The sequence below is a fragment of the Chelonus insularis genome, unplaced genomic scaffold, assembly GCF_013357705.1.
Source record: "Chelonus insularis isolate UGA/USDA-ARS -01 unplaced genomic scaffold, ASM1335770v1 contig_146_pilon, whole genome shotgun sequence".
NCBI classification, from domain to species: domain Eukaryota; kingdom Metazoa; phylum Arthropoda; class Insecta; order Hymenoptera; family Braconidae; genus Chelonus; species Chelonus insularis.
In genome coordinates this window covers 1,056,275-1,083,947 of record NW_023276387.1, presented here as the reverse complement: position 1 = coordinate 1,083,947, position 27,673 = coordinate 1,056,275, and the positions used below count along the sequence as shown (strand labels likewise).

The 27,673-nt window shown below is 30.3% G+C and overlaps 2 protein-coding genes across 2 annotated transcripts; one reads left to right on the top strand and one right to left on the bottom strand.

The window, feature by feature from the left end:
* Positions 1 to 17,110: 17,110 nt before the first annotated feature.
* On the bottom strand, positions 17,111 to 24,367 carry LOC118063605 (uncharacterized). The gene is made up of 8 exons (XM_035077679.1): positions 24,032 to 24,367; positions 20,612 to 20,894; positions 19,639 to 19,887; positions 19,279 to 19,571; positions 18,857 to 19,161; positions 18,589 to 18,772; positions 18,185 to 18,363; positions 17,111 to 18,106 (listed from the first exon to the last, which is right to left on the bottom strand). Exons 2-8 carry the CDS (start codon positions 20,763 to 20,765, stop codon positions 17,650 to 17,652), a joined length of 1,821 nt encoding a protein of 606 aa, XP_034933570.1. The 5' UTR covers positions 20,766 to 20,894; positions 24,032 to 24,367; the 3' UTR covers positions 17,111 to 17,649.
* Positions 24,368 to 24,539: 172 nt separating this feature from the next.
* LOC118063626 (EARP-interacting protein homolog) lies at positions 24,540 to 26,579 on the top strand. Its single transcript, XM_035077723.1, has 6 exons — positions 24,540 to 24,847; positions 25,172 to 25,397; positions 25,471 to 25,691; positions 25,776 to 25,957; positions 26,020 to 26,310; positions 26,373 to 26,579. The coding sequence occupies exons 1-6, from the start codon at positions 24,806 to 24,808 to the stop codon at positions 26,533 to 26,535; spliced, it is 1,125 nt and encodes a 374-aa protein (XP_034933614.1). The 5' UTR covers positions 24,540 to 24,805; the 3' UTR covers positions 26,536 to 26,579.
* Positions 26,580 to 27,673: the final 1,094 nt, after the last annotated feature.

Genomic DNA, 27,673 nt, shown 5'->3' with positions numbered 1-27,673 from the left:
ATGGAAGATTTAGCATCAATTGGATTGCTAAAAAATATTTATTAAGTTTCTATTAAGATATTATTGGAGATTGATTTCTGGAGTTCAGAATTTCATGTATTGTTGGTAGTGACTGCATATCATTTCAGACAATCAGACATTGTTATTAACAATTGAAAAAAAAATATTCCCACATTTCATTGGAGTTGATTGAAGAAAACTCTAATGGAAAATTCGTTGTCTAGACATAAAATATTCCCAGACCTTTTTTATCTAATAAATCAAAAGAAGTTTAATAATAAAATATGTAGATTAAATAAAAGAAAAATGTAAAATAGTATTTCTTAGCCATTTTGAACAGACTTATTTTCCTCACTAGATACCCTAGATCAAAGCACAAAAAGAACCACAATAGTGCTTGTGCTTCCTCAACACAAAACACCCAAGGATTATCTTGATATTGAACCAAGCTTGTCTAAAGTCTTCACCAAGTTGATACGAGACTAGACCAGGTGCTAGATGTTTTATTTTCATCTTACAAAGCTTCAATATCTAGGCTAATTAGTTGATCTATTGATGCAACATCAAATTTCACACTACACCAAATGATGAACTAATTTAAAATGCTAATGATTATCATACCAATCTGGATCCAATCATGTGACATTGATGAAACTCACTTGGAAGAAGAAGAAGAAGAAAAAAAAACTGGAACTTCGTCAAATGTGATATGTTGTATCTGCTGAAGAGAGTTCCCATTTACTTCTAGACTAGGTTGTGTAGTCTATTGATGGTCCCCTGCGGCAGTACAATTGTTCTTGAGTTTCAACTTCCTCTTTCTGACAAGAGACTTCCCATTTATCGAAAATTGGTCTGTCGAGTATTATTTGTACGGAAATGCAATTATTGTGAGTTAGCAAGATGACTTCTTTTGATCTTCCAACATCAACCTTTTTCTCCAAGTAATGTAGGAAAATATTATCAACCATCTCTCACTACTTAGTTATCACAGAACAAAAAGCAAAGAGGAATATTTCTTGAATTTTTTTAACACATAAATAAAATAGAGACGAGAAAATCTGGTGAATAAAATTTAATACCAACGATTAGTACGAGAAAAAAGTCTCGAGTTTTTTTGGTTGATAGTTGAAGGTGCATAAAGTGGGAGGCTGATAATAATGCTCCAACTGGATATAACTACTTTCTATCCCAAGTGGTTCTGTGCTATCGCGTTGAATACACATTGCCCATAGCTTGTGGCGTCTTGCCAAAACCTGTCGCATGCCTCCCAAACGTATCTTTCCTGACAAAAGCTCAACCAAATCTCACCATTCAGAGCCACACTTTCGAAACGGAATATCGAGCTTTTTTCCCTTTCTATCTAGTATCCATCAAAGTGAAGACTTTTTCATAACATCATTCAACCATCCTCATCGATCATCGATTGAGCTGTCACTGCTAGAAATTTGCTGAATCTTTAAAACGATTTTTGATCTTCTTGCATCGTCTGATGTTAGATAATCATCTTCAGTTCTTTTTCTTCTCTCATATTATTCTCTTTTTTTATCTTCAACATTTTAATAATTCATACATACCTTGAGAGCTATTTTACCCTCTCTCTGTCTCTCTCACATCATTCCAAACCAATATTTTCTTAAAGTTTTCTTCTTTTTGCCATCCCATTCCTCATTCAACGAATATTTTTTTTTCTTTTACCTCGGAATGAAATGAAAGTGGAGTATTTTTAAATAATGCATATTCAAAGATTTTTTAAAAATATTTTTAGTAGATCAGTACAGCTATACAAAGATAATATTGGGGTAAAAATAATTCTACAATATGGGGAAAAATTTACCCCTCTTATAGTAGAGTAACTGTGGAAAATAATGACGGTAAAAAATTTTTTACTTTACAGTAGGATAATTTTTTACCCGACACGAGTGTAAAAATTACAGTATGGGGTAAAAATTATTAATTATTAATAACGGTGAATAGCACCATTTCAGTGTAAATTTGACTATTTTTACACGTAAAGTAAAGTATTTTTTACCCTAACGGAGTATAAAAAATTACACTTATACTAATTTTAAGTAAAAAATCTATCACAATCATTGTGTCTTATGGTCATTCTACTGTAGGGTAAATTTTATTCCATATTTTGGAATAATTTTTACACCACAATTTTTTTCATGTAGAGCTTCTATCATTCTCTTTAGATTTGACCAGTATACTTACTGTGGAGCTTTGCCTAGACTCGGTCGTCAATTTCCCTCAACCAATTTTGGTCGCTTTCATGATTCTTCCGCATCGTAAAATCCAAGCTCACTTTCTATGTGGATAAAGATTGCTGCTCTCTTGGATACTGTGGTTTTTATTCTTTATTTTCTTGATCCCCAACACAACAAGGTCAGAGGTTACTTGCGGTTAGCAAATATTGAGAGAAAAAAAAGAAATCACTTAAAATTTAATTGGAGAGAAAAGTACTCTCAATTAGAGATAGAAAAAGGTACTGAAGGAATAGTTGAATTGAATAGACGACGTTGTCTTGAATAGCAGCCAGTTTCTCATCGTTGAGTTTGTCCGAGGCGTTGAAACTTTTTCAATAATCAACTAATAGAGTTATCATAAGTTTTAATAGTCAGTATGATGGGTTAGATTTTTTAACGACTATTAATTCTCATAGTTCTTTTTTCCCCCAATTGTCTGGGCTGATCATAAAGTCACATCCTATCTACAGGTCTATCTGTGCTTACAATCTGAAAAGTTACCACCTCGTTTATTCTTTCTTGACATAAAAGCTACCTATTTTTCGAGCTGGTCGTTGATGTTTATGACAACAGACAAAATCGGTGGATTTAAATTTTTTGTTTGCTGCTAATGGAATAAATTTCAGGAAAGAATACAATGTTGTTGGGATAGCATCAGCTCTAGGAGAAAACAATGGGGACTCAGTCCTGGTCCAGCATCAAGCTTGATATGCTAATCTTGCTTTCTGCTGGGGACTGGGTTATAAAATGGTAAAATATTTCAATGTCGACTGTATTTGTTGCTAGCAATGCTTGACTTGTTTGGTCAGATTTAATGTATGACTGAGACTAAAGCAGACTAGACATCACTATAATTAGATCCGAAGTTTTTGATATAATCAATAAAAAAAATGCACTAAAAATCAGTGAAAAATCACTGAAAAGATTGCTAGACGTTAAATTATTCCATTACAAGTATTCAAAATCTCCATTTTAATAATTAAAAAAAAAAATCATTCTCCTTCATGGTAGAACTTCTGATAAGCTCCATTCCTTGCCTCAAGGTTCCTAATTCATTTTCAATGTGCTCCAGCAGGAAGCAAGACTGGTACACCACTGATCCAACATTTCAAAGCTTGATCCAAAGACTTGGACCGCCAATGAACCACTCTCACCCTCCACCAGAACACATTGAAACTTAAATAACCTTGTATTAAATGTATTTAAGGATCCTAAGGTACTTTCAAAGTTATGTTGGCTTCTTGTTCTCCTTCTTCTCTGATGGTGTTACACCCTCAGAGTAACAAATGAGTTAGAGACAGAGATGGATACAATGAGCGAGTTAGGAAACTCACTTTACATTATCCGATTTTACGGGTATAGTGAAGCTAGCCAATTAGCAAATGGATGGCTCGCATATCCTACAACTTTCTCTCTTGCCTACTTTGCTTTACATTTCTTTCTCTCTTACTCTAGATCGTTAACAAAAGAGTATTTATCGCCGGATGGAAGCTCCAGTTGAGTCTGGATGATGAACACTATGCTAAATATGTGCTCTCAACCATCCTCTATATCGTAGTGTGTCCTAAGCCGTGTGCATTGGGCTATTTTCAAATTTCCTCAGGCAAATAGATGGCTAGTTTTTTGCTTTAGAATCCAACAAAAATATTATAAACCTATTGTGTATTCAAATATAGCATTCCAAGCACTAGAATAACTGGAAAATATTCCACCAACATCAACATCTAGATCTCCCAGAATTTTTATTGATAAAATTGTGCTACATGCATTGGACATTTGATGACACTTTATGTTGCCAATAAAAGAATATTAGAATATAGTTTTTGTAAAAGCCAAATCAACTGGAAAAGTTATTTAAACTAAATATCTATTTTTATTGTTGATGGAACCAATCAAAATGTTTGATGAATTTTTAACATCCAACTGGTTGATAGTAGTGGAAAGGAAGAGATAGAAAGTTGGATCATAATTATCAAGATGAAACAACAAACAATGCTGATAAAAAAAAATGTTTACTTACAAATTAGTGTTTGGTACTGATGACCAGAGATTTAAATGCAGGTATCACTAGTTTGGTGAACAATAAAAAAGCTTCACGATAACACTGCTAAAAATTGCCGGAACATAAATACTTATTGAATCAAACCAAAAAGCCGAAATGTTTGATTAAAATAGAAAAAAAGTCTAGACATTTGATGTAAATAAAAAAATTAGAGAAAAAAAATTTATTAAAAAGTTGTTTATTTATATTTTTTTTTTTTGTTGATAAACAAAAAAAAACGGAAATCAATTGATAGTGTTACTCGACGGTGTGGTTACAAAGACGCGGAGTAAGCGACTGGGAGAGAAATAGTACGGTTTTTCCACCCTTGGATACTTCTCCCGCGCACCCTCATCACTAGGATACTCTTAACGTACAGTCTGTCATGAGCGCCAACGCCCCTGCGCATTGGCATGTTCTAACGTTATCCTCATTGTCTCATACGCATCCTTGATGTTAAGAATTTTTTGCCTTCCTTTCTATTCGCACTATCATCAAAAGGTTCTTCAAGTCATCTAGGCCCATTTTACCCTACACAGCTGGATGATATGCTAGGATAATTAATGATGATGTTAATTTAGCAAAGAGTTGATTTTCAGCAGGTGCAATTTCATACATTTGCTATGTTTTAATTTAGAATTTCAGCTAAGATAACTTTATATCCTTGATTCTCAAGCACCACCACCACCACCACCACCAACACTAGAGTGTTCGACGTTAAATGAGAATATTGCGCTTAAAATTTATGGTATAGAAGTCTTGAATAAATCGTGGCCATGGCAATCGTGAATTCCGGGGAAAGGGCTTTTACACTCATGAGTGAATTTAAAAGACCATCGTTTTTTTTTTCTTGGACCTACTCTCCAACTTCTACGTGCTTGAACGTTTAAAGACGTCTTCTCTCTTACGCTTGGTGAATTTTAAAAGAATATCATCCTCCATACCGACCTTTATTTATTCATTTGAATCGAATTGACATAATCTCTGTTGAAGAAGAGTTTACTTTAAGAAACCATGGTTGTTTTTTGTTTATTCTACTTTGAATTAATCCAACATCTTGGCACTATTATCGATATTGAACAGTGTGATATGTTGATGACATTGGAGATATGTCAATACACTTACTAATATTAGCTATTATTAATTACCAATCATCACTCAGCATTGATGATGTCTGTTTTGGAACAAATGGTATTGTATCGCTCTTGGTATAATTACTAAAATTGATGCAAGTTTAAATATTAATCATATTGAAATGATCAAAAGCCTTTGCTGGAGTTGAAAGCTGCAGTGGACCAAGGTTGGTCAGATTACCGTAGTGTTGGGGACGAAGAAACGTGCCTTGGTTCTTGCTAGAGATTCTCTAGTCTTTGGTGTTGCATTTTCAACGCAGTTAACACAGCTTTGTGATGATGATGGAGCAGACAGTGATGATGATGGAAACCAACACTAAAAGGTAGGATATTATCTGCTGAATAAAGATAAAATTGCCTAGAAGAAAACTAGGGTGGAAGAGGCTTTGATTTATTTTAACATAACTGATAAAACTATCAACAATTAACAGTGAATGAGTGGTGAGATTATAGTGGAGGAATAGTGTGGGAAAATGGAGAATGAAACAAAGGGAATATAAGTGATGTAGCAAAGTTGAAAAAATATGACGCGAATACTTTTTTTTGTCTGAAAATAATTTTTTTTCTCATTCAGCAGGGGAGAGAATAATTAGATATAACTAGATCTGTATGTTGATTAAATCTAACTAGATCTGATAAATAAAATGTGCACAGATCTGATAAGATCTTGGTTGATTTAATTATTTTGATCATTAGAGCTGCCTAGATTTAATCAATTTCATTGAATCTCTATATTAGCTAGATCTCATTAGATCTGATTCAATTTAAATCTAACTAGATCAAGTCTATACCAAAATCTGATTAGATCTGATCAGATCTTTATTATGAGTCGATTTTTTTCTAATAAGCCGAGATCTACTCACATTAGATTTGATCTAAATATAAATCTTTCGAGTACAATTAAATTAAATCTATCCAGACTTGTATAGACCTGTTCATAGATCCAATGAGATCTGACCTTAAAGGCAATATTAATTAGAACAAAAATTTTATCAAAAGTTTCATCTTATTACTGAATAAATATTTTAATATCATAATTCATAATTATAATTTAATTTCAGTGCTGAAAATAATTTCAACTCATACTTTTCTGTTACTTTCTTTCAACTTAATTTTCATCAGACTGTTCATCCATAGCACTCGAATTTCACCCATCAACAATAAGTAATAAAATGAAACAAAAATGATTGCAATAATTATTCCTCATTAGCACATTAGACATTACTCGACTAATTATGGTTTATTGTTGTTTACAGATAATGTGCAGTGTAATACCGGTATTCAGGACGGATACAGGAAGGAGCTAATATCACAAGCGACCTGTAAATACTTATATAATACCGATAGTGACAATGTCGTCGTCGTCGTCGTCGTGTCTGTGTGGAAATTTAATCGATTAATTTGGATGCTAATTCTGAACGTTGATTCCTGGTGTTAAAGTTCTACAAGCAATCTCGTTGTGTTACGCGCACTAAAAAGCGTTTCACGGTACAATGCCCTTTGATATCTCAACCAATAAAGCTTTAGTCACGCTTTTGTCTTTAATTCAATAAAACCCGGGGGAAGGGGGAGAAGAATATCTTGAATGATGGTGGTGGTGAAAGGAAAAAATTCCGAAAGATAAAAGTTGATTAACTCTTTAAGATCATATTACTATTCGATTCTATGGAAAAAATCATGAAAAAAAAATCTTAGAATTATTATATGACTAGTGAGTAAAAATAGGAATTATCGACCCGTGCAATAAAATTTACTTTTCTTCCCTAGTTTAATAATATCAACAATCCTTTCAAAATGACTATAATTCATACTATTCTTACTATTTTTCTTCGTGGGAGTGAAGTAATTATGAAATAAAGTGACATACGTTATTCAATTTTCCAATTACTTGACATTATTCACCAACATCTTTTTATATATATATATATATTAAAGTGTATACAATAAAGAGACTGTGATCGATAATGCTACAAGAAGTTCCCCTCCATCAATGTAAAGCTCAAGAACCCACTTAGGGTCAGCTACCGTCGGCATTTGTTCATCAATGCACAAAGAATTTTTGCAAATCGATCATTTTTATTTCAACCCCTCCTGTTCTCTTCTTCAGATACTCTAGGGTCTTTTTTCTTCTTTTTTTTTTAACAAATACATGCTTTGAACTGGCAATTTTCAGTACTTCTGTACTGAAAAATCCTTCAAGTATGAAGCAACTACAGTGGTAGTACAGCAGGATTTAACGACTCTAGCTCTGATGGTAGCACTCGAGCATCAATTCTTTCCTCTTTCAGGAAAGTTTCCAAAGGTCCAATGGACGATCTCGAACTGGAGAAAAAGTGTGCTTGGAAATATACACGAGGGAATTGAGGACTTTGAGGAGGGAAAAGGAGGCCAAGAATGGTGAAAGAAGTTGGTGATATTTTGAAGAAAAAGAAGACTAATCTTGACAATGAATTCTCTATGAGGTATAATTTATGCTAGGGATATTTATTTTTCCACTAGGAATGTATTTGATTTCGGGTGAATTAATTAATTATCTGGCTTTGATAATAATTTTAAATAAATATAAAATTAATTCCGGGGAATCTTTAAATCAAAGACTTAAGAAAACGGAAAGGAATAAATTTTTTTCAAGTTAAGTAGACAACCTAGCCACCTGCACACTCTTGGGGTAAAATATATGATACAAATTGTAAACTCTATTTAAGTATCGTTAGCTTTTTTATTTCTCTTTACTTACCTTCTTTTATGTAAATTAACATTCTTCTTTTTGTTATTGTATTAAAATAATAAAAAAATAATCATGTCAGCCAGCAGAATTTTGAGAATAAATTTTAGAATTTTAGTTTACTTCGATTCTAGCATTAATTAGGCTCCATTGGTAATGTTTAGGAGGTGTTTGAAAAGTTTAGAATCGAAACTTTACGTTGAGATGTATGGAAAATATGGAAAAAATTTTTTCACCCTCAAAATCGCCAAAATACGTGGTAAACTCTTCTAAAAAATGTAATTTCACTGATATTTTGGCGATTTGAAGGGTGAAAAAATTTTTTCTCTGAAATCTGTGAATCCTACTATGTAGCTTAGATTTTGAGGTTTCTAAAACACCTTTAAAAATCGCTATTCGACCGTCCGTTCAAGAGTTATAGAGGTTTAAAGTCAGAGGGATGATAATTTTTTGTATGCACTCAGTTTTACCCCTTTTTAGGGGTGTCAAAGTGAATTTTTTCGGGCCGGGCCCCGATTCCGCATTTCTACGCATCAAGACGAAGAGAATGAGCCCTCAATCATTAAAATCGGAGTACTTTTATTTTTTGGCCTAAAAAAATGGAAAGGGGTACCACTTGCCATTTTTTGGGGGTGAAAAATCGAAGTAGTCCGATTTTAATGATTGACCACTCATTCTCTTCGTCTTGATGCGTATAAATGCGGAATTCAGGCACCGCTCGGAAAAACTCACTTTAACACCCTCAAAAAGGGGTAGAACTGGATACAAATTACGAATCATCATCCCCTTGACTTTAAACCCTTATAACTCATGAACGGACGGTCCAATATCTGTTTTTAGGGACGCTTTAGAAACTTTAGAATCTAAGCTACAGATTCATATCTACAAAATAAGTGTAAAAAATTTGGACCTCTATGACCTGAATGACAGTCAAAAAATCATCTACTCTTAAACTTTGGACCTCTATAACTCTTGAACAATTCATCTAATAGTAATTTTTAAGAGATATTTAGAAACTTCAGAATCTAAGCTAAAGATATATATCCATTAAAAACGTTTAAAAAATTTAATTCACCTTCAAAATGGCGAAAATAATTGGCAAACTCCCAAAAAAATGTGACTTTTTTTATATTTTAGCAATTTTAAGGGTGAAAGAAATTTTTTACACTTATTTTGTAGATATGAATCTATAGCTTCGATTCTAAAGTTTCTAAAACGTCCCTAAAAACAGATATTGGACCGTCCGTTCATGAGTTATAAGGGTTTAAAGTCAAGGGGATGATGATTCGTAATTTGTATCTAGTTCTACCCCTTTTTGAGGGTGTTAAAGTGAGTTTTTCCGGGCGGTGCCTCGATTCCGCATTTGTACGCATCAAGACGAAGAGAATGAGTGGTCAAACTTGAAAATCGGACTACTTCGATTTTTCACCCCCAAAAAATGGCAAGTGGTACCCCTTTCCATTTTTTTCGGCCAAAAAATAAAAGTATTCCGATTTTAATGATTGAGGGCTCATTCTCTTCGTCTTGATGCATAGAAATGCGGAATCGGGGCCCGGCCCGGAAAAATTCACTTTGACACCCTTAAAAGAGGGTAAAGCCGGGTGGAAATGTCATACTTGTCTCCCTAGGTCAATTATATTTCTCTACACCATAGAATTGTATAATCAATTATTTTTACTCAATAATGGTTACAATTATCATCAAAACATTGTAAAAAAACATTACTTTAAATCAATTTGATTAATTGGATTAAAACACATCTGAAAAAAATAACCCATGTCAATTTCATTATTAAAAGAAAAAAAAAAACACGCCAATCTTTTAAAAATATCTCTCTGACCATCAACTTGAAATTGAAATAAAATTTTTCAAACTCATGATTGTAATATATGGACTGTTCATTAAACTCGACACAAGTACAGACAACGTCACATTGAATGCAATTAATTTGGGTCAACCGTATCTTCAATTCGAGTATACCAGTAAAATTTCATAGTTCTAATTAGTCAGCTAGATTACTTGAAGAGAATTAAACGTCAACTGTTAAACAAGTTCAATAAGTACAATCGAAAAAAAAAAAAAATTGGAGCTTTTTTATTGTCAGCATTTTCACGAAGCTATGATGATGATGATGATGATGATGGTCAACTGAGCGAGTTCAAGGACAGTTTGAAATGATACCTAACATCAAATAACAACCAATAAACGAATCCTCTAAAATTTATTTCTATTACTTTGATATTAAATAAGTAAAAATGTGCACTTTTCTTCACGCTAACCTAGAGGTCAATTCAATAATCAATTAATCAACTGATAGTACTAGACTATTTCAAGTTTCGTAGAAAATTAAAAAATAATCTCGATCAAATACAAATTTTCATTTCTATCTTGAAATTGAAATCCCAGAACTAAAAGCTCTTTAATAAACCTTCGATTTCTTTTTCATCCATAAAAGAATTAAAAAAAAAAAAAGTTAATTAATTACTTTCTGCATCCTAATAATAATCAGCTTTTTACCATTTAGTATCATTTTTCCAATGATACTCCACCTCTATCGGATGCATTTATTTCATTTATGAATCCATTTTTTATTCCACTATACTTTGAATATAAATATTCCCTATACCCAGTCAGAATGCTGATAAATATTATGAGAAAGAAATTCTGTGATTTATTCAACATTGATATCAGCATCAGCTATTTTTCGATATATATATTTTACAATGTATTTGAAGAATTAGGGTATTTAAAAATACCAGTTGATATGATTAAAGTAGATAAGATTCTGATAAAAAGTCTCCAACAATCTCAGTAACAATAATAATAATAACATTGATAAAAGTTGGAAGAAATAAATGATGTATTTTTTTGCTGATCTGTTTGATAAATATATATTTTATACCAGAAAAAAAAGGGGAAGCCTCGAATTATCTGAATGAAAAGTAGTATTGGACAAGCAGTAGTAGCTGGCTACAAATGCCCTTGGTTCACTAAGTTTTGAATAAATATCGAATGAATATAAATCAAGAGCAAACACGAGCGAGAACATGTGAGTATGAGAGAATAGAGTAACGAAATATGCATGTAGTCATAAATACGCGTGAATAAACGTTGATATATATGTGTGTAGGTTGGTAGAGTAGCAAAGGAAAAGTGGGGATGAGGTGGAGGTGAGGAGAGAATGGTAACGTTGGTGCTAGCTACACACCATACCAAAACGATGAGCATCATCCTGGAAGATACAATACGCATACCGTTGTTGCTAGGCAACCTGTTGCCATGGGCGTCTGCTGAAAGTATCAAGAGAACTATAAACCCTCCAATCTCTTCGTATACCACAACTGAAATTGCTCTAGGATCATATAAACATCAGCAAGAAGTTTTAAGCAATGTCAAGTTGGAAAGAAGTTGAAGGTGACATTTGATGTTTTTTATCATCAACATAAATTGTCATTAGATGTCCTAGATTATAATATGAAGCTTGGATTAAATATTAAATCCATGGAGAAGAGGTGAAGAGAAGGCTTGACAAGTATCAACCCTCCTTCAGAGTACAGGTGGGCTGTTAGTGTCCACGTGATTTGTAACAGTATCGATTAATCAAAAATTAATGATGTTAGAATCTACACTTTGGTCCCCCTAACAGAATTATTGAGGTAAAGGAAATTGGAAAGACCGAGGGTCGATCTTATAATGATGCTTTTAAAAGGCAAAAGAGCTTTAGATATTTAGGCATTTACGTGTAAAATCTTTTCAAGGATTTTTTTTTTTTTTTTGGACCATTATTGTTATCAAAAGATTCTCTGGTAATCGATAATCGGTTTAAAGAGCAGCCGTCTTTTAGGGTTCAGTAACAAATGATTGACAATAAACTAATGATCCCTTAATGACATGCATGGTAAGTATTTGGAATATATCTTTAAATATTTTTTATAGCTTCTTTAATATTGATCATTAAAATTATCTAATATTTGTATTTTAATATTTCAGCATAGGTAATGAAGATACTGGATTGGTGGTGAAATATTTACAAGGAAATCTCTTGAGGTGTCTACTTCTGATTTAATTGAGGCTGTAATATGTTAATCAACGTCAAAAATGATGAGGTAAGTAATTTAATTTTTTTTTTTGTTTAGCAAGTAAGTATTTTAGAGGGATAAAAATCATAAGATAAGTGTTTTTATATTGATGAGGTAATAAAGTCTCTCTACATGTTGTACCTTTAACTTTTTTATTGATAAAAAAATTGTTTAATTGATTAATTAATATTCCAATATTTAAAATAATCAATTGTTTATCAATCAGAAAAGTACTTTTCATTACTTTCTAGATCTTCAATTTAACTATTTATAAACAAATAATTTTAGTTAAAAGCTTTTATCGATTTAAAAAGCGAAGAATGATTTGATGTTAAAATATAATAGTTTTGAAGAACAAATTACTTAAAGGAATAAAAAAGAAACCTCTAATTTTGACAAATCTATCAACACCTGACCTTTATCACATTTAAAATTATAGTCTGGGCCAATAAATTTTCCACTTGGATAATTATTTATCAAGCTCTACGACCTTTGATCTAATTAATCTTATTTGCTGGCTGTCAATATCAGCAAAAGAATAAGGAAAGTCCTTTCTCACAGTAATACCTCAGTCAAGAATGTTTCCCAGTACTCTAGTGTACCAAGGAGTGAGAGAGTTATGATGAGGGGAAGCTGTTGGGACTCGATTTAATTAAATAAAAGATGAATTAAGGTAGAAATGAGAGAGAAAGAGAGATAGAGAGAGTATTCCCAGTTGTACTTGATCGACTCAATGTTTTCCTCTGCTTTACTCTTCTTATTGAAGAGGCCAACAGAATTGAATAAGTTTCATCAGAGTTTCTCACTGAAAAGTTTGATTAGGAATTTTTCTTCCCTTTGGTATATCTCTCCAAGAAATCTATCTCTCCAACAATATTTTTTAATATAATTTTTCCAAACAAACTACTTGTATGTCATTTATATTGAAGAAGAAGAAGAAGAAGAGCACATCTCCAACCATCTCCACCAACATCATTCAAACTTTCTACTGATTTTATTATTGAGATTGTAACTCGAATCACTTATATATCTTTTTCTGTAGCTTAACATTAAGCTGCACGTAATACTAGATACTACGTGACGGTATAAAGCAAGTTTATCTCTCCAAAGAGACAGAAAATATCTATGTATGTATCTAAAAGTCATGAAGTTACTTACAATAACATAGACATTTTATGTCAATGATTAAATGAAATATACATTGGAAAATGTTGTTTCTTTAATTTCCGTTATTCATCATACACTCAGTTGGAGTTGTCTTGCTAAAGTAAATAGACTTGTCGTTATGTAAATAGACCAAGGCTGACCATACGTCGACTTTACTACTACTCGTTTTCAATCTTTACTCTTCAATACTCAAAGCACTGAATTGGTAGAATGCTTCGAGGGATTTTATCGCAAATAAAGCGATCGATAATCAACTGAGTTTAAAACGTTACGAGGAAATTGAAAGAATAATGCATTTTATGACAAATTTAACGACCTTCTTTTTATTATCTTGGCAATTTATTATTAATCAGGAATTATTTTTAACAAAAAAAAAAGTTATACGAATATTTTATGTCTAGACAACGAATTTTCCATCAAAGTTTTCCTCTATCAACTCCAATGAAATGTGAAAAATATTTTTTTTCCATTGTTTATAACAAATAGCAATTGTTAATAACAATGTCTGATTGTCTGAAATTATATGCAGTCATTACCAACAATATTTCGTCAATGTTGATCCGATTCATCATCAATAATGTTCATTCAGTAGCTGGAAACTTTTTTTAATTGTTTACAACAAATTGCTATTGTTATAAACAATATGAAATAGCTGAGAGTCATGTGTGGTCATTGACAAGAGTATTTAGTTAATATAGATCCAATCTATCAGCAGCAATCATCACTTCATCAGTGGCAACTATTTTTTAATGTTCATAACTCATTTAAATTGTTATAAACAATATGGAGTTGTCAAGAGTCATGTGTAGTTGTGTACAACAATACTCTGTTGATATTGACCCGATCACATATTAATATTGATCATCCAATAGCCAGAATGTATTTCCAATTCTCCATCACTCTATTTATTTTATAGTTTTTTTGTTATAAAAAAAAGGGCTCGACCGAATTAGTTAAAATTTCTCTCGGATCTTCTTCATTACATTATCTTTCGAATAAAATTCATACAAAGTCAATATCTTCATTCATTCTCGAGATTTCGTGGATGAAAAAAATCCAGACATACGTACGGACAAATGTACGTACGTACACACATTCAAAATATGAAGATACCATGAAATTCTGAATTACAGTAATCGACCCCTCTACAATGATCTTCTAAGGGTAAGTTAATAAACCCAAGACATTTTATTTGTTAATAAATGAGTTTATTTATAATTATGAAGATAACTTTGTTGATTCTATTGAATATTAATTCCATCAGTATTATTACTTGTTGTTCAATTAGAGTAATTATAGAAATACTATCTCCAAAAGTCTCGAATAAAAATGAATTAATAACATGAGAACATTTTGCTTCTGGTCTATCATACACATCTAGAAGTTGATCTAAAATATACATTTAATTAACATCAAAAAATTTGAATTATTATTTTATAATCAATTCTTTGATTCCTTCTTCTACTCTATTACTGAAATTAATTCCTATCACTCTTATTCAATCAATTTATTCAATTTTTAATTAACATAAATTGATTGATTATTTTCTTCATTACATTATCTCACTAGTTATCATTATTACTATTTATTTTATTAAATTCTTGTTTCAAAGTGAATCTTAATGAGCATGACAGAATCATATGATGCTTATTGAATAAATATAATATACAATTATTTTTTAACTTGAAAAAATTGCATCGTACATTACTATTTTAAAATGAACCTTATTATATTTTAATTATAATTGTGAATATTATTTAATTATAGTTTAAAATTTATTATTATAATAATTGTTAATATTTTTTTTTTTTTTTTTTTAACTTTTAATTGATTGATTTATGATGCTCCTTTATTCATGCATTTTTTAGTGAATTAATTCCAGTACACAGTTGATAAGTTCCAACATATCTTAATCAACAAAGACCTACAGTTTATCATACAAAAATCATCCAAAATATTTTATACACTTCTCAATTATGCTTTTATTATTTTTTTTTTCTTTCAATTCATTTCTTATCAACTCAATTCTATTCACTGCTCTTTTTTTTTTTCGTTGTCCTGAAGTCATTCATTTATTAATGATATTTATATATAAATGACAGTTTTATTATTATTATTATTAATATTATTATTGATGCTGTAAAATTGTTGAGTTATTTTTTTAATTAAAATCTTATTGCATTTGAGTGACAATTATCAACAAAAATGATACAAAAACATTTTTATAAATAATTAGGGATAATTTTTATATTTATCCTTGAGATATAAAATTAACTTTAGGTTTTATAACAAAATAAATTTATTTATACAATAATATAAAGATGGAGATAATTTTTTTCTTTTGTTGTAATTATAGTATAGTACAATGTATTAATTATAAAACAAATAATTTAAAAAAATATTTTTGTTTAACAAGAAAATTTGGAATTTATATAAATATATTTAATTAATAAACAAAGCATTGTAATAAACAATTGATAATAAATATATTTTTATTTTAATAATCGCCAAATGGTGTACCTATTATTATTTTTTTTTTTTTTTAATTGAATTAATTAATTCAATTATTGAATTTATTTAATTAATAACTAAGAAAAGAATTCTCTCCATTAATTAAAAGTAACTGAAAAATATTTTAATACAATAAAATTTTTATGTATTATAATGACAATGACAATATAAATATAATAATTTTTTTTTTTTTTGGAATTTCATGTAAAATATTTAAATAAATATATATTAATGTACAGATAATAAAATATTAACTTCATCTGATATAGAATATATATTAGTAAAAGTATTTTGGTTTTAGAATCGTTGAAATTTATCTCATTTATTTTAGAATCTCATCTTGAAAGATTAACACGATGGATTATTTTATTTATTTATTATTATTAATATTTTTTTTTTTAATTCAACAAATGATTGTCTAATAAAAGACTAATCAAAATTACCATAACAAATAGTTCAAAAAAAAATAAAATTTCATACATAAATTACATTAAAATTGCAATTTTCGTTATCATTTTCCACAAACATAATAATGTACATATCAAAAACAATTATAAAATTACTCTTCAACATTTCAATTACATGAATAAAACTTTTTACAAGTCTGCAACATCGTCAAAAATTTATTTTACCATTATTATAATAATAAAAAAGGAAAAAAAAATGTAAAATACTTTATTCAACATATTATTTATCAATAGCAGTAATTGATTTCATCAATATCCAAGGCTTTGATCATCACCATTGCTAAGATAAAAGTCCTTTTAATTATTTAGATCATTAATAAAGACTAAAATTGATCAACATTGATTTACCATATCTTTCCAACACTCTTGTCCAAATGCAATATCATAAAATAAGTCTCAAAATAAAAGGAATTAAATTCTAAAAAGCACTGACAGTCTGAAAATGAGACTCTTGCTTGAAAATAAGTGTCTAGTAGCTTTAGATAAATTTTTTTAATTACATAAAAAAGCTTTATCTTTTTCAATGACCTTGAAATAAGGTATGCCCGAGAAAAAATGATTAGATCTGTACATTGGCCAGATCTAGCTAGATCTGATAGATTAGATGTGAAAAGATCTTAGTTAATCTAATTATTTTTATTATTAGATTAGGCTTGATCAAATCATAGCTGTGCAAATCTAACTAGGTTAGATCAAGCTTAAGTAGATCTGATCATTTTTTTCTGGGTATTGTCTTTTTGATAAGCTAGTCAACATAATTACAGTAGAGTCTCTATAACATGAACGACTTGAGGCTCTGAATTCGAAGAATTACCATTTTACAGAACACTATTCTTATTTCTACACTGCAAATCGTAAGAGTGAATAACATACTTGGTTTCGTAGTGCAGAAAACGTTCGTTTTCTCCACCCTTTTTTTTTTGTTTGTAGGAGACCAAATTATGGAGACTCTACTGTACTTATTTTTTTTACAACTGATCTTTACACATAGACAATTATCTAATGACTTATTACTTTAATAATGGCACACTTGTTTTTATAAATAAACAATTCTAAAAAAGAGGGCGCGTCAATGAATTGATCCTTAATGAATAAAAAATGAATAAATAATTGAATTGAATTAATAAATGCAAAACTTAACAGTTAATTAGCATTTCAATTAACGATAAGATAAAAGTTATAATAAGATAATAGCTTATTTTGTCGAAGGTACTGTAAGATATTTAATTATTGTGCTAATTTAATAAAGGAAATAAGTTCAACAAACTTTCATTACTGGTTTAACTGTAACCAAACTGCACCTTCCGACACTGACACAACCATTTAATAATCCTAGCATTTTTTTCAACAATACTAGGTGGTTCGCTTACACGATGACTAGTCTCTTCATTGCTAACAGTACAATTATTCCCTTGCCACCGTGGTCCTGTTCCATTACTCGACTGTTGATTATTATTATTCCCGGACCAAGGATGAAGGCCTAGTGCTGAATCCACTGAGCTGACACTATCGAAAAAGACTGGTGATGATGTGTTTGATGTTGGTAAAGCAATCATCTCATAATTATCTGAATCCAGTCCTAGCTTATCAAAGAAATCTTCCAATTCTGTTACTGATCTTGGTGGACGAGGTTGCTTCACTGATCGACCATTATCATTTCTCCAGTAACGATCACTTATGTCTGACTTTGAGCGAAGAATTGGTCTTCCACGACCTTCTTTCCATCCATCAGAAAATCTAGAATCATTCATTCATTAAAGACTCATTCAACCATTGCTAATAATTGTGATATCATGGAAAATAAAATGTATTTACCTCGAATTACCAGTCGGACTGTAATCACCAGGGTTATCACTGCTTTCTGACCCAGGGCTAATGTTTCTAGGTACAATCGATTGATTACCACCAGTGTAGCTTTCCTTCCGTGATCTATCTCGTTCATTGGAATGTTGAGTTGACGCTCCGCTATCACGACGCACGTGACTCCAGCAATCCTAGATGATTTCAAGTGAGTAATGAATTAGAATAAGTAAATGACCCATAAAAAACACTTTCAGATCTGATCAGATCAGATTTGATTTGAATATAACCTCAAAAGACAATGTTAATTAAAATGAAAACTTCATCAAATTAAAATTTTATTATTAAATAAATATTTTAATGTCATGATTATAATTTAGTTTCAGAACTAAAAAGAACCTTTGATAAATTATTCCTACCTGTATTCGAGGAGGAGGTTCACTCCGATGAGTACAATGTCCAGAGGAGCCTCCAGAATCTCTAGCAGTAGCTCCATGACTAAGTTTACTAGATCCCGATGATTTTTGTGTGCGTTCTCCAGATGATAATACACTACTAGCATCACCACCACCAGATCCAAATGATCTTCTAATATGTCTAGAGCTAGAATTGTTGATTAAATAATTTATTAAGCAATAATTGTTCATGATATTTCAATTGGTAGCTATTAGATTCTATTAATCTTACCTACGATAACCAATTGAATCACGTTTGAAACTATGTTCTGAATAATCAGAACTACTTTCACAATCAGGACAATTGGTACTTGAATGGTAATGGCCTGAGGCTAGTGCTTTCGAGGACTTTGTCGAAGTGCGAGGAGATAAAGAGGATCGACGTCTTATACTAGTGTGTAAGTCTGGTAATGATTTATGACAAATAGTATTCTCAGTGGGCGGCGAAATATTTGACTTCCTGTTGCTTTTACTTGACGAGTGAGAATTGGAATTACTTCGGCCAAATTTGAAGTGAACATCCGGTGTATTTGAGTGCTAAAAATATTATTAAATTAATCAGTCTATTTATTCATTGTTTTTTTTTTTTTTAAATGATATATATTCATTTACATGAAATATTATACTAGAGTAGATAAGTGGTGTAAAATTTACCCTAGTTATTCTTCCATCAACATTATCATCTCTACATCCTGATGGACTTCCGGTTGAGTATTTGAACTTATCATCTCGGCCACTTGTAGGAGTAAGAGCTGGAGGAGTATCAGGAAAGAATACATTCTCTTTACTGTCTGTATTGAGTAGCCTTCTTAATTTCGTCTGTAGCTGATCACTACCGGTACCACTAGGTGGTCCGGATATCGTACGTCGTTGAGGTACTGATACTAATCGAGGACTTTTTGGTGGTAGAGTGGGTGGCAGTGTACGTTGAGGACTTACTGTATCTTCTATAATTTATTTAATAATAATAATATTATTTATTATAACAATTAAAAATAATTTCAATAAACTTACGTCTATCTTGGCAATTAGTCCAACAGCAAGGACCAGGTGTTAAAGACAGCTGTGATGATCCTTGGGTATTACAGCTCACAGGATTCCCGCACTTCCTTAAAAGCCGTGGGGGAGCACCAGGTGCTGTCGATGGTGCCACTTGAAGATGCCCACTGTTCTTTAATTCCTGCTTTCGGTCAAGCACTATTTCACTTTTTACGTAGAATGCTTTGGTCTCTTGGAGTAATTCAACGGCACTTTTTCTTTTGCCTGGAAAATATATTTTTTTGTTTAATAAAATTATTTCAAGATAATGAAAGATATCAGGTTATCTAGATAAATATTCATGCTAACAGTCGATAGATCTTAAAAAAAACATCTAACCAGATCTCTATAGGATAGATCTAATTTTATATGAAAAGATCTAAATGAATTTTATTGTATAAATTAATATGCAGTAGTTAGTCTAACGAATCTAAATAGATCTATTATTCATTAGATCTGTATATTGACTGAATCTAACTATATCTGATAAGATGTCATTTGATCTAATTATTTTAATTATTAGATCAGGCCAGATTATTAAATCTATTTGGGTCTGTACAGATTTGATATGATCTTATTTTATTTAATCACGTCTGATTCGTAGATGTGATCAGATCAATTATTATTTATCTAAATCTAATCAACCTAATTTTGAGATCTAATTCAATCTAAATAGATTTTATATAATATAATGCACTATTTTTTATTTTAACCTTACTCTAGCATTGTTTTACCATTTCCAATACTAAATATCTTAAAAAGTATCTTATAAAAAATATTTAACAGTTCATAAATAATGTGTAAAATTTTTAAATAATTCTCTCGATTGATATATAAAAAAAGGTGAGGTTAAGTTTGAAAAAATTACCATCCCAATCACTGAAATGACAAAAAATCTTATTTAATATTAAAAAAGAAAATAGGGACTGTATAATAATATTAATAATACCCGTATGGTCGACAGTCTGACAATGCTGTTGACGGACATAGGTTGGTAGTGGTGGTTGTCTTGTTTGCATGTTCCAATAACCCCACAACTGTTGATTCTGTTGAGTTGTAGAAGTCGTTGGTTTACTAGGTAATCTTGCCATCGCAGTCATCATTTCTGTACCTTCAAATACCAAGTCTTATTCCTCTAAATACTCTGCAGCCAACTCATCATCAAAAACCTTTCGATAGTTGATTTGTTTCGGCCACGTTTCACCCTCATTTTTAAGTCAGCTGTGTCGTTTCTACAACAATAAAATATTTTTATTTAAAACGTGACGAAACAAAATATAAGTATATTATCTTTATTTGTTGCCATATAAGAGCACGAACTCAATGGGACTTTTAATAGTGCGTTGGTAAAGAAAATGAATAAAGTAGTAGGGAGGTTGATTGTCGAACGGGATTTCCATTCAAGTCATTTGATTCTCTATAGTTACCGTTTATTCATTACAAAAAAAGTACTGCAAGGTGTCTAGTTTACTTTTTATAATTTAGTGTACACTGTACGCATTAATTGACTTATATTACACGTCCTCATTTTATTTCTTTCTTTCGTTCCTATGTGGTTTAATAAAATCTATTTATATCAATATCATACATTTCTCTAGACCATCAAAGCTTCATCGATAAAACACGTGTATCTCCAAGCTTTGTTCCTCACTCATGTTATGAATGATACAATTATTGCAAGAAACCTTGAAATAAATTAAAAGATAAAACTTTCATTCCTGCACCAGTCTGCTATATTTTTATGATTGATTTTCTGTTCAAATAAAAATATGCTTTCATTAAGTTCTGTTTAGAAATCTACAGCTCTGATGGTTCATTGTTATATAAAGATAGAAATTTAATGAATATCCATTATTGAATAAAAAAAAAGTTGTAACAAAAATAAACGAAAGTTAAAATATCAAAATTCCTTGAGTCTAGATCACAGTGGAGGTCTCCATATTATTTTTTTTTTTATCACCAAGTTGGTGTTAAGTTAAATGTAGAACAATATTTGAATGACGAAAGAGATAATAACTATTTACTGCAGGAAGTCACGGTAAGTATTATTGTGTACGTGACATGGTATGATGATTTTAATAATATATAATATCAAATTTAAAATCTCTAATTTATATCAATAAAAATGAAATAAATTTCAATTCAGTCATTTAATCATTTACCATCAGCCAGTTGCATACTTTTTCATCAATTATCATACCCATAAATAGTTTCAATTAAATCAAATCTCGACAAACAAATCAATATAGATTTATTTGTTATTCTATTCTTTCCATTTGTATGGAGTATGAATAACCTTCAAACTGTTTTTTTAAGTAAAGTATCTTTGGAGGGTCCATTTTGCCCTCTTAAAATACTTATCCACCAAAAAATGAGTATTTCTTAAAATTTAATGTAAAATAACACATATATAATAAATTATTTAATCAATTTAATTGAAATCGATATAACACATGATTTATTTTTATTTCACCAGTATTTCTTCTTTCCTGTAAATTTCCTATCAAGTATATTGAATAGTTTGACATTGAATTCGCTTCATGGTGCATGAAGAACGTGGAGACAAAGCTTTCTATACTTCCTATGTATATATATATATATATTAGATACACTTGTGAAGGGAGATAGGAAATTATCTGAGGGTGATCGTCAGTTGGGTATGCACTTTATGAGTGCATTTTTTTTTTCTACATGATTATATCGAACGTAACGGTATTAAATATGTATAAAGGTATATTAAATTTTTATGGTTCGACAGGTGTGGAAAGAACAAAAAAAAATTAATTACAACATTTTTTTACGGATTTGTCAATAAGATAAACATAAAATACATCAGCTAGAAATCTATTGACGGAAGTTGCAACAGAAAATAGAGAGGAAGAAAGGCTTTGTTATTTTACTGTTTAAAGAAAAATAAAATTAGAAATTGATTATAAAAAAGAATTATTAGATAATGGAAAAAGTATTTAAACAATGATCAGCTAATTATTATTAATAAAAATAAATTAATTCTTTGTATAGATGATAATTAGCAAGATAATGAATCTGCAGTTAAATGAGTCAAGTTAAAAAGAACTAAAATAGTATCTAATCTGTTTTGACTAAAATATAATAAACACGATAAGTAACACGGATGTATTTAAAATATTTGAATGATTATTGTTACAAAGTTGGACAATAGAATATTTTCACTTTACGCTTGCATGGATCCTACACTGTCATTGAGTTTCTAATGGCTATACAACTGTTTTTGCCCACAACCTGTCTGTCTATAAAAGGACACTGGCATTGTAACAATTAAATGAAAATTTTTAAATAGCAGCTCATAACAAAAGCATCTCACTTTACTTTGTGCTTCAATCAATATCATAAATATCTAGCTAATAAAAAAAATTATTCATTGTTAAGTCCGTCTATTTTTATTAATTTATAGAAATAATAATTATCATTTAACTGCAAAGCTAAATAGTCCATGGGTTAGTCCTAAGCTGTACGTTTTTTATTTATTAACATTTGCATTAACATTCGCCAAAATGGAGAACTTTAATGTTTATGTCTTTGACTTGAATAAATTAAAATATTAATTTATTAATATTATTATCCTAAAATAAAACATTACCATTATTAGTTTATTTAATAAATTAAATACTTATTTACCCAATTGACATTTTTCCGTCTATTTATATGAAAATATAAACACCAAAGTTCTCACGACAGTCACACACCAAAACCAATTGAAACCAATCCTCAAGCAATAAATTATTATTATAGTCTATCACATTACAGTGATAGTAAACAATCACAAAAACCACCTAGTGAATCTGTGGAAAGAGAGAAAGCTACTTAATGATAACATAAAAAGCATACAAAGAAAAAAAAATAGATGAAAATAAAAAAAGTACTTAACAGAACATTATCAAGACTCATTATTTTCAAATATATGTAACATGTCAAGGCTTTTTTTTGCTTATACATGCACGCACTTATCCGAAGAGCGTGACGATGTAGGGTGTACAAAAAGGTTATTGATCGAATATATATGAAATAAATTCAACCGAGGATAAATTAATTGGAATTGTTTTGAAGATTCCTTGGGGTAAAAAATGATTTTTCAATAAAAATGTGTTACATATCGCTCCATGTTCCAATAAAATTCATTCAATCATCTTGAAGTAAGTTAGGTTTTAATTGAAATATTTAATATCTCACTAGATACCTGAAACACCACGAAATTCTATTGAACATCAAGACATCAAAGTTCTTACATCAAATGTCAATGAAATAAATAACCTTAAATAAAATCTATTACTTACTTATTATGATTAAAATGTAATTGCAAAGCAATATGGAAACTATTTATGATACTTACAAGTGATGTACTAAGGTCTAGTCATGTCAGTATAATCCATGAATAACAAAAAAAAGGTGTACAGGTGCACAAACTTTACAACAACGTCATACACTCACTGGAACGTGCTTTTTTTTTTTTATATTATTCAGTGAACACACTTGTACATTACTCCGATTATCATTTGTTCCAACAATAAGATGATCAATTAAAACAGATTTATCATAACACACATTAGGATTAATTGGTTGGAATGAGTTGATGTTTAATGTAACAGAAAATATAAATGAAAAAGACACGATGGAAGGTAAATAATATCAACGTTGTGTTGCTCAGACTCTGATACTGGAGTATATAATTTATTTGGTGGTGACCCTACGAGACGAGCTCTGATGTTCCCCGCCAGGATCCAGTCGACGTGGTGGAGGGAATTAGTCTAGTTCACTTGACTTCTTCAAGGTCGCAGCACTTTCGATTCATATTTATATACATTTGTGTGTTATGTCTTTTTCCTTCACTGTTTTCTAGCTTTACTCCTTTTATGGGAGTTAAATAATTTAAATAATTACTCAGATATCATTTAGATGACAAAACAGTTATTTTGTAATATTATTTTATCATAACATCGTAATATGAGTCATTGTTTACAATATTATTCTGAACTGCGTTAAGGTTATGTTTATGAATGTTTGGAGTTTTTACTTCTATCAGCATTTAATGATTAATCAATCATATGGAGGAGTTTAGAATATTTTATTTTAATTAATTGAAAATTATTTTTACACTTTGGTTGAAATGGATCGTGATAATCCTGTTATTTATGGCCTAGAGTTTCAAGTTAGTACTCAGTATTTTTGTGCATTGACAAAAACATTTACTCATTAGGTGTTTCATTTAAGAAAGAATGGTATTAATTTTTTTTTATTAAGTAGACCTTGCTTTTAACACCTTATCCATCTTCTGAATGATGTCTACCCATTGGTTCACCTATTTTAACTCTTTTTAAATTAATAAAATATTTTTTAAACTGAAAACAAAAAATTGATTGCTCAAATTAATGGTTGAAAGTATTTTATTGATATGAGTAAAGGTTTTTAAATAAATGTTGGATCATTGAATATTTTTTTCCAACACTCTATAGTTCTGAATCTCCTGTTTTAGGCCCGAGCACTATCAGCACAAAACGCGGAAACAGATATCGTAAGATTTCTAGTCGGAACCCAATCACTAAAGTTCGCCAGCAATCAGATACACTTACTAGAGTTGAATGATGAAACAAATACTCTTAAAACCCAAGTTTACCATCATGATGTTGGAGAAGTGTGGTCATTGCAAGCATCTCCAACAGATCCTGATAAGTTCATCACATCTTACAATACAATGGACAGTAAGAAATAATTTTACTTAGTTTATTTCCCAGTTCTATAAACAATTCATCATTTAGCTTTGCTAATAACTAGACCAGGGGTTGTGTGTGATGAGAGGAGCGCTCTGGAAGCTCCCGGAGCTTGGAGAATACACTAATGAAGTAGAAAGCATGGAGAAGGTATCAGATATTGATACCACGATCCATGGAGCTGATTTAAGGACCATTGTTTATCATCCAACAGAAAGTATTAGAGCTGTTGCGGTTGTTGATAATCATTTTGTTTTATGGAACTTGGAGGGACCAAGTCCTCAGGTAGGGAAAAATGCTTTATACTTAAAGCTATTTATTTTATTCATCTAAACATAAGCTCCCAGATGAATCCAACGATTATTCCAGCCTTCCACCATTGGAACACTGACTAGTAAAAGCCAGCCACGTTTCACGACTGGCAAATGGAACCCTCATAACGGATGTAATCAATTCGTTACTCTAAATGATAATAATGTAAGAGGATGGGATCTTAGAACACCTTCTAAGGAAGCTTGGACTATCATCCCTGCTCACTGCCAAATAGTCAGGTATTTTAGATAAACCTTAAGTCCTACATAAACTAATTTTTATTGATGGAATCATCTTCTAGAGACCTAGACTTCAATGTAAATAAACAATACATCTTGTCAACATGTGGAGATGATGGATACATGAAATTCTGGGACATCAGATCTCCAGCTGAACCAATAATGGCTAGAATGGAACACTCGCATTGGGTTTGGAATATAAAGGTTAATAAATTCCATGACCAGTTGGTGTTAACGTCAAGCAGTGATTCGAGAGTTATTTTATGCAGTATTCCTTCAGTCTCCTCTGAACCTTTTGGTCCAATCAGTCACGATGATGATAATTCATTGAACCAATCAATTAATGGAACCAAGTAAGAACAATTACTTATCAATTAAATGAATTAATTGTTTGATAAAAAAATATTTCTTTCAGATTAGAAGATGGAGTGATTGGGAAATATGAAGAGCATGAAGATAGTGTTTATGCTGTTGAATGGTCTTCAGCAGACCCTTGGACATTTGCGTCATTAAGCTATGACGGTCGACTGGTCATCAATAAAGTGCCGAGGAAATATAAATATAAGATTCTTTTATAAATATATTATTATTAAATTAATTTAAATAAATTCTGGAGAATGAATAAAAATCGTTGGCTTATTTTCTCCAGATGATACCCGTGCGGAAAGTTCATTTTTCTATTGAGAGGGGTTGAACTTTCCACACAGGTATGACGAAAAATCAGCCCTAGGGAGGAAAAGTAGACTTTTCTGATGAGAAATGTACCTTTACAATTAATTCTACTCCTTAATTAATGAATTAACTAATCAGTAATGTTACTAGACAATTTTTGGAATTAATATATTTTTGTGTACAATCAGAATACATATAATACAGTCTTTAATATATCAATAATAATTCCTTTACATAATTTTAAAATTGAAAGAACATATTTATAAAAACAAGTCTTTCGGTTTTTTTCTAGCATCATTCCTTTATAAATTTTTGCTTTTCTTAAATAATTAATCATTTTTGCTTTAGATAATTTCTTAATTTATCATTAGATTAAATATATAAACAAGTTCCATCTTCACTATTGCTTCCAGTGATTGCAGAACTTGAATCAATTCCTTTCGTACAATGTAGCAAATTTGTTTGTTTGTCTAATATAAATACCAATACAAATTCTTATCCAATTATCTATTGTTTAACAATACTTCCATCTATATTAAATATTTTTATAATAAATCATTACACAAAAAATATCATTGGTCATTTTTATCTATCGACATGAGTTTTTCTTTTTTCTTAGTCATAGAAAATGTTTCCAAAGTATATACAAACATTTTTATTACATCAATTTATTGAATGAATAATAAAAACTAATTAAGTATAAGTGTTGAATATTTATTGTGCGTTTTTTTTTTTATTTGCAAAAGTCAGAAAGTGAAAAAATGGATTTATTTAAAGCTTTTATATTATTTAAAATATTTATTTACACATAGACTCTTTTTTTTCTTTTTTTTTTTAATTTTTTTTATAATGCTTCAACACAATTATTGACCTCATAATTAAATGCCTCATAAAAATATGCTATCATTTATTTTACTAACAAAGATGATCTGAAGCAACAAAAAAAAAGTACGATGAATGTAATCACTTGATAATAACATTTTTTTTTCGTTATTATAATTCTTAGTACGTGTTGTTTAACAAATAAATAATAAATTAATTATA

Coding starts and splice junctions, on each gene's coding strand:
- LOC118063605 (XM_035077679.1), bottom strand. CDS start 20,765: ATGATGACTGCGATGGCAAGATTACCTAGTAAACCAACGACTTCTACA. Junction 18,364..18,588: donor AACCTCCTCCTCGAATACAG/GTAGGAATAATT, acceptor GAAATCATCTAG/GATTGCTGGAGTCACGTGCG. Junction 18,107..18,184: donor AGTCCGACTGGTAATTCGAG/GTAAATACATTT, acceptor GAATGATTCTAG/ATTTTCTGATGGATGGAAAG.
- LOC118063626 (XM_035077723.1), top strand. CDS start 24,806: ATGGATCGTGATAATCCTGTTATTTATGGCCTAGAGTTTCAA. Junction 24,848..25,171: donor TTTATGGCCTAGAGTTTCAA/GTTAGTACTCAG, acceptor CTCCTGTTTTAG/GCCCGAGCACTATCAGCACA. Junction 26,311..26,372: donor CAATCAATTAATGGAACCAA/GTAAGAACAATT, acceptor TATTTCTTTCAG/ATTAGAAGATGGAGTGATTG.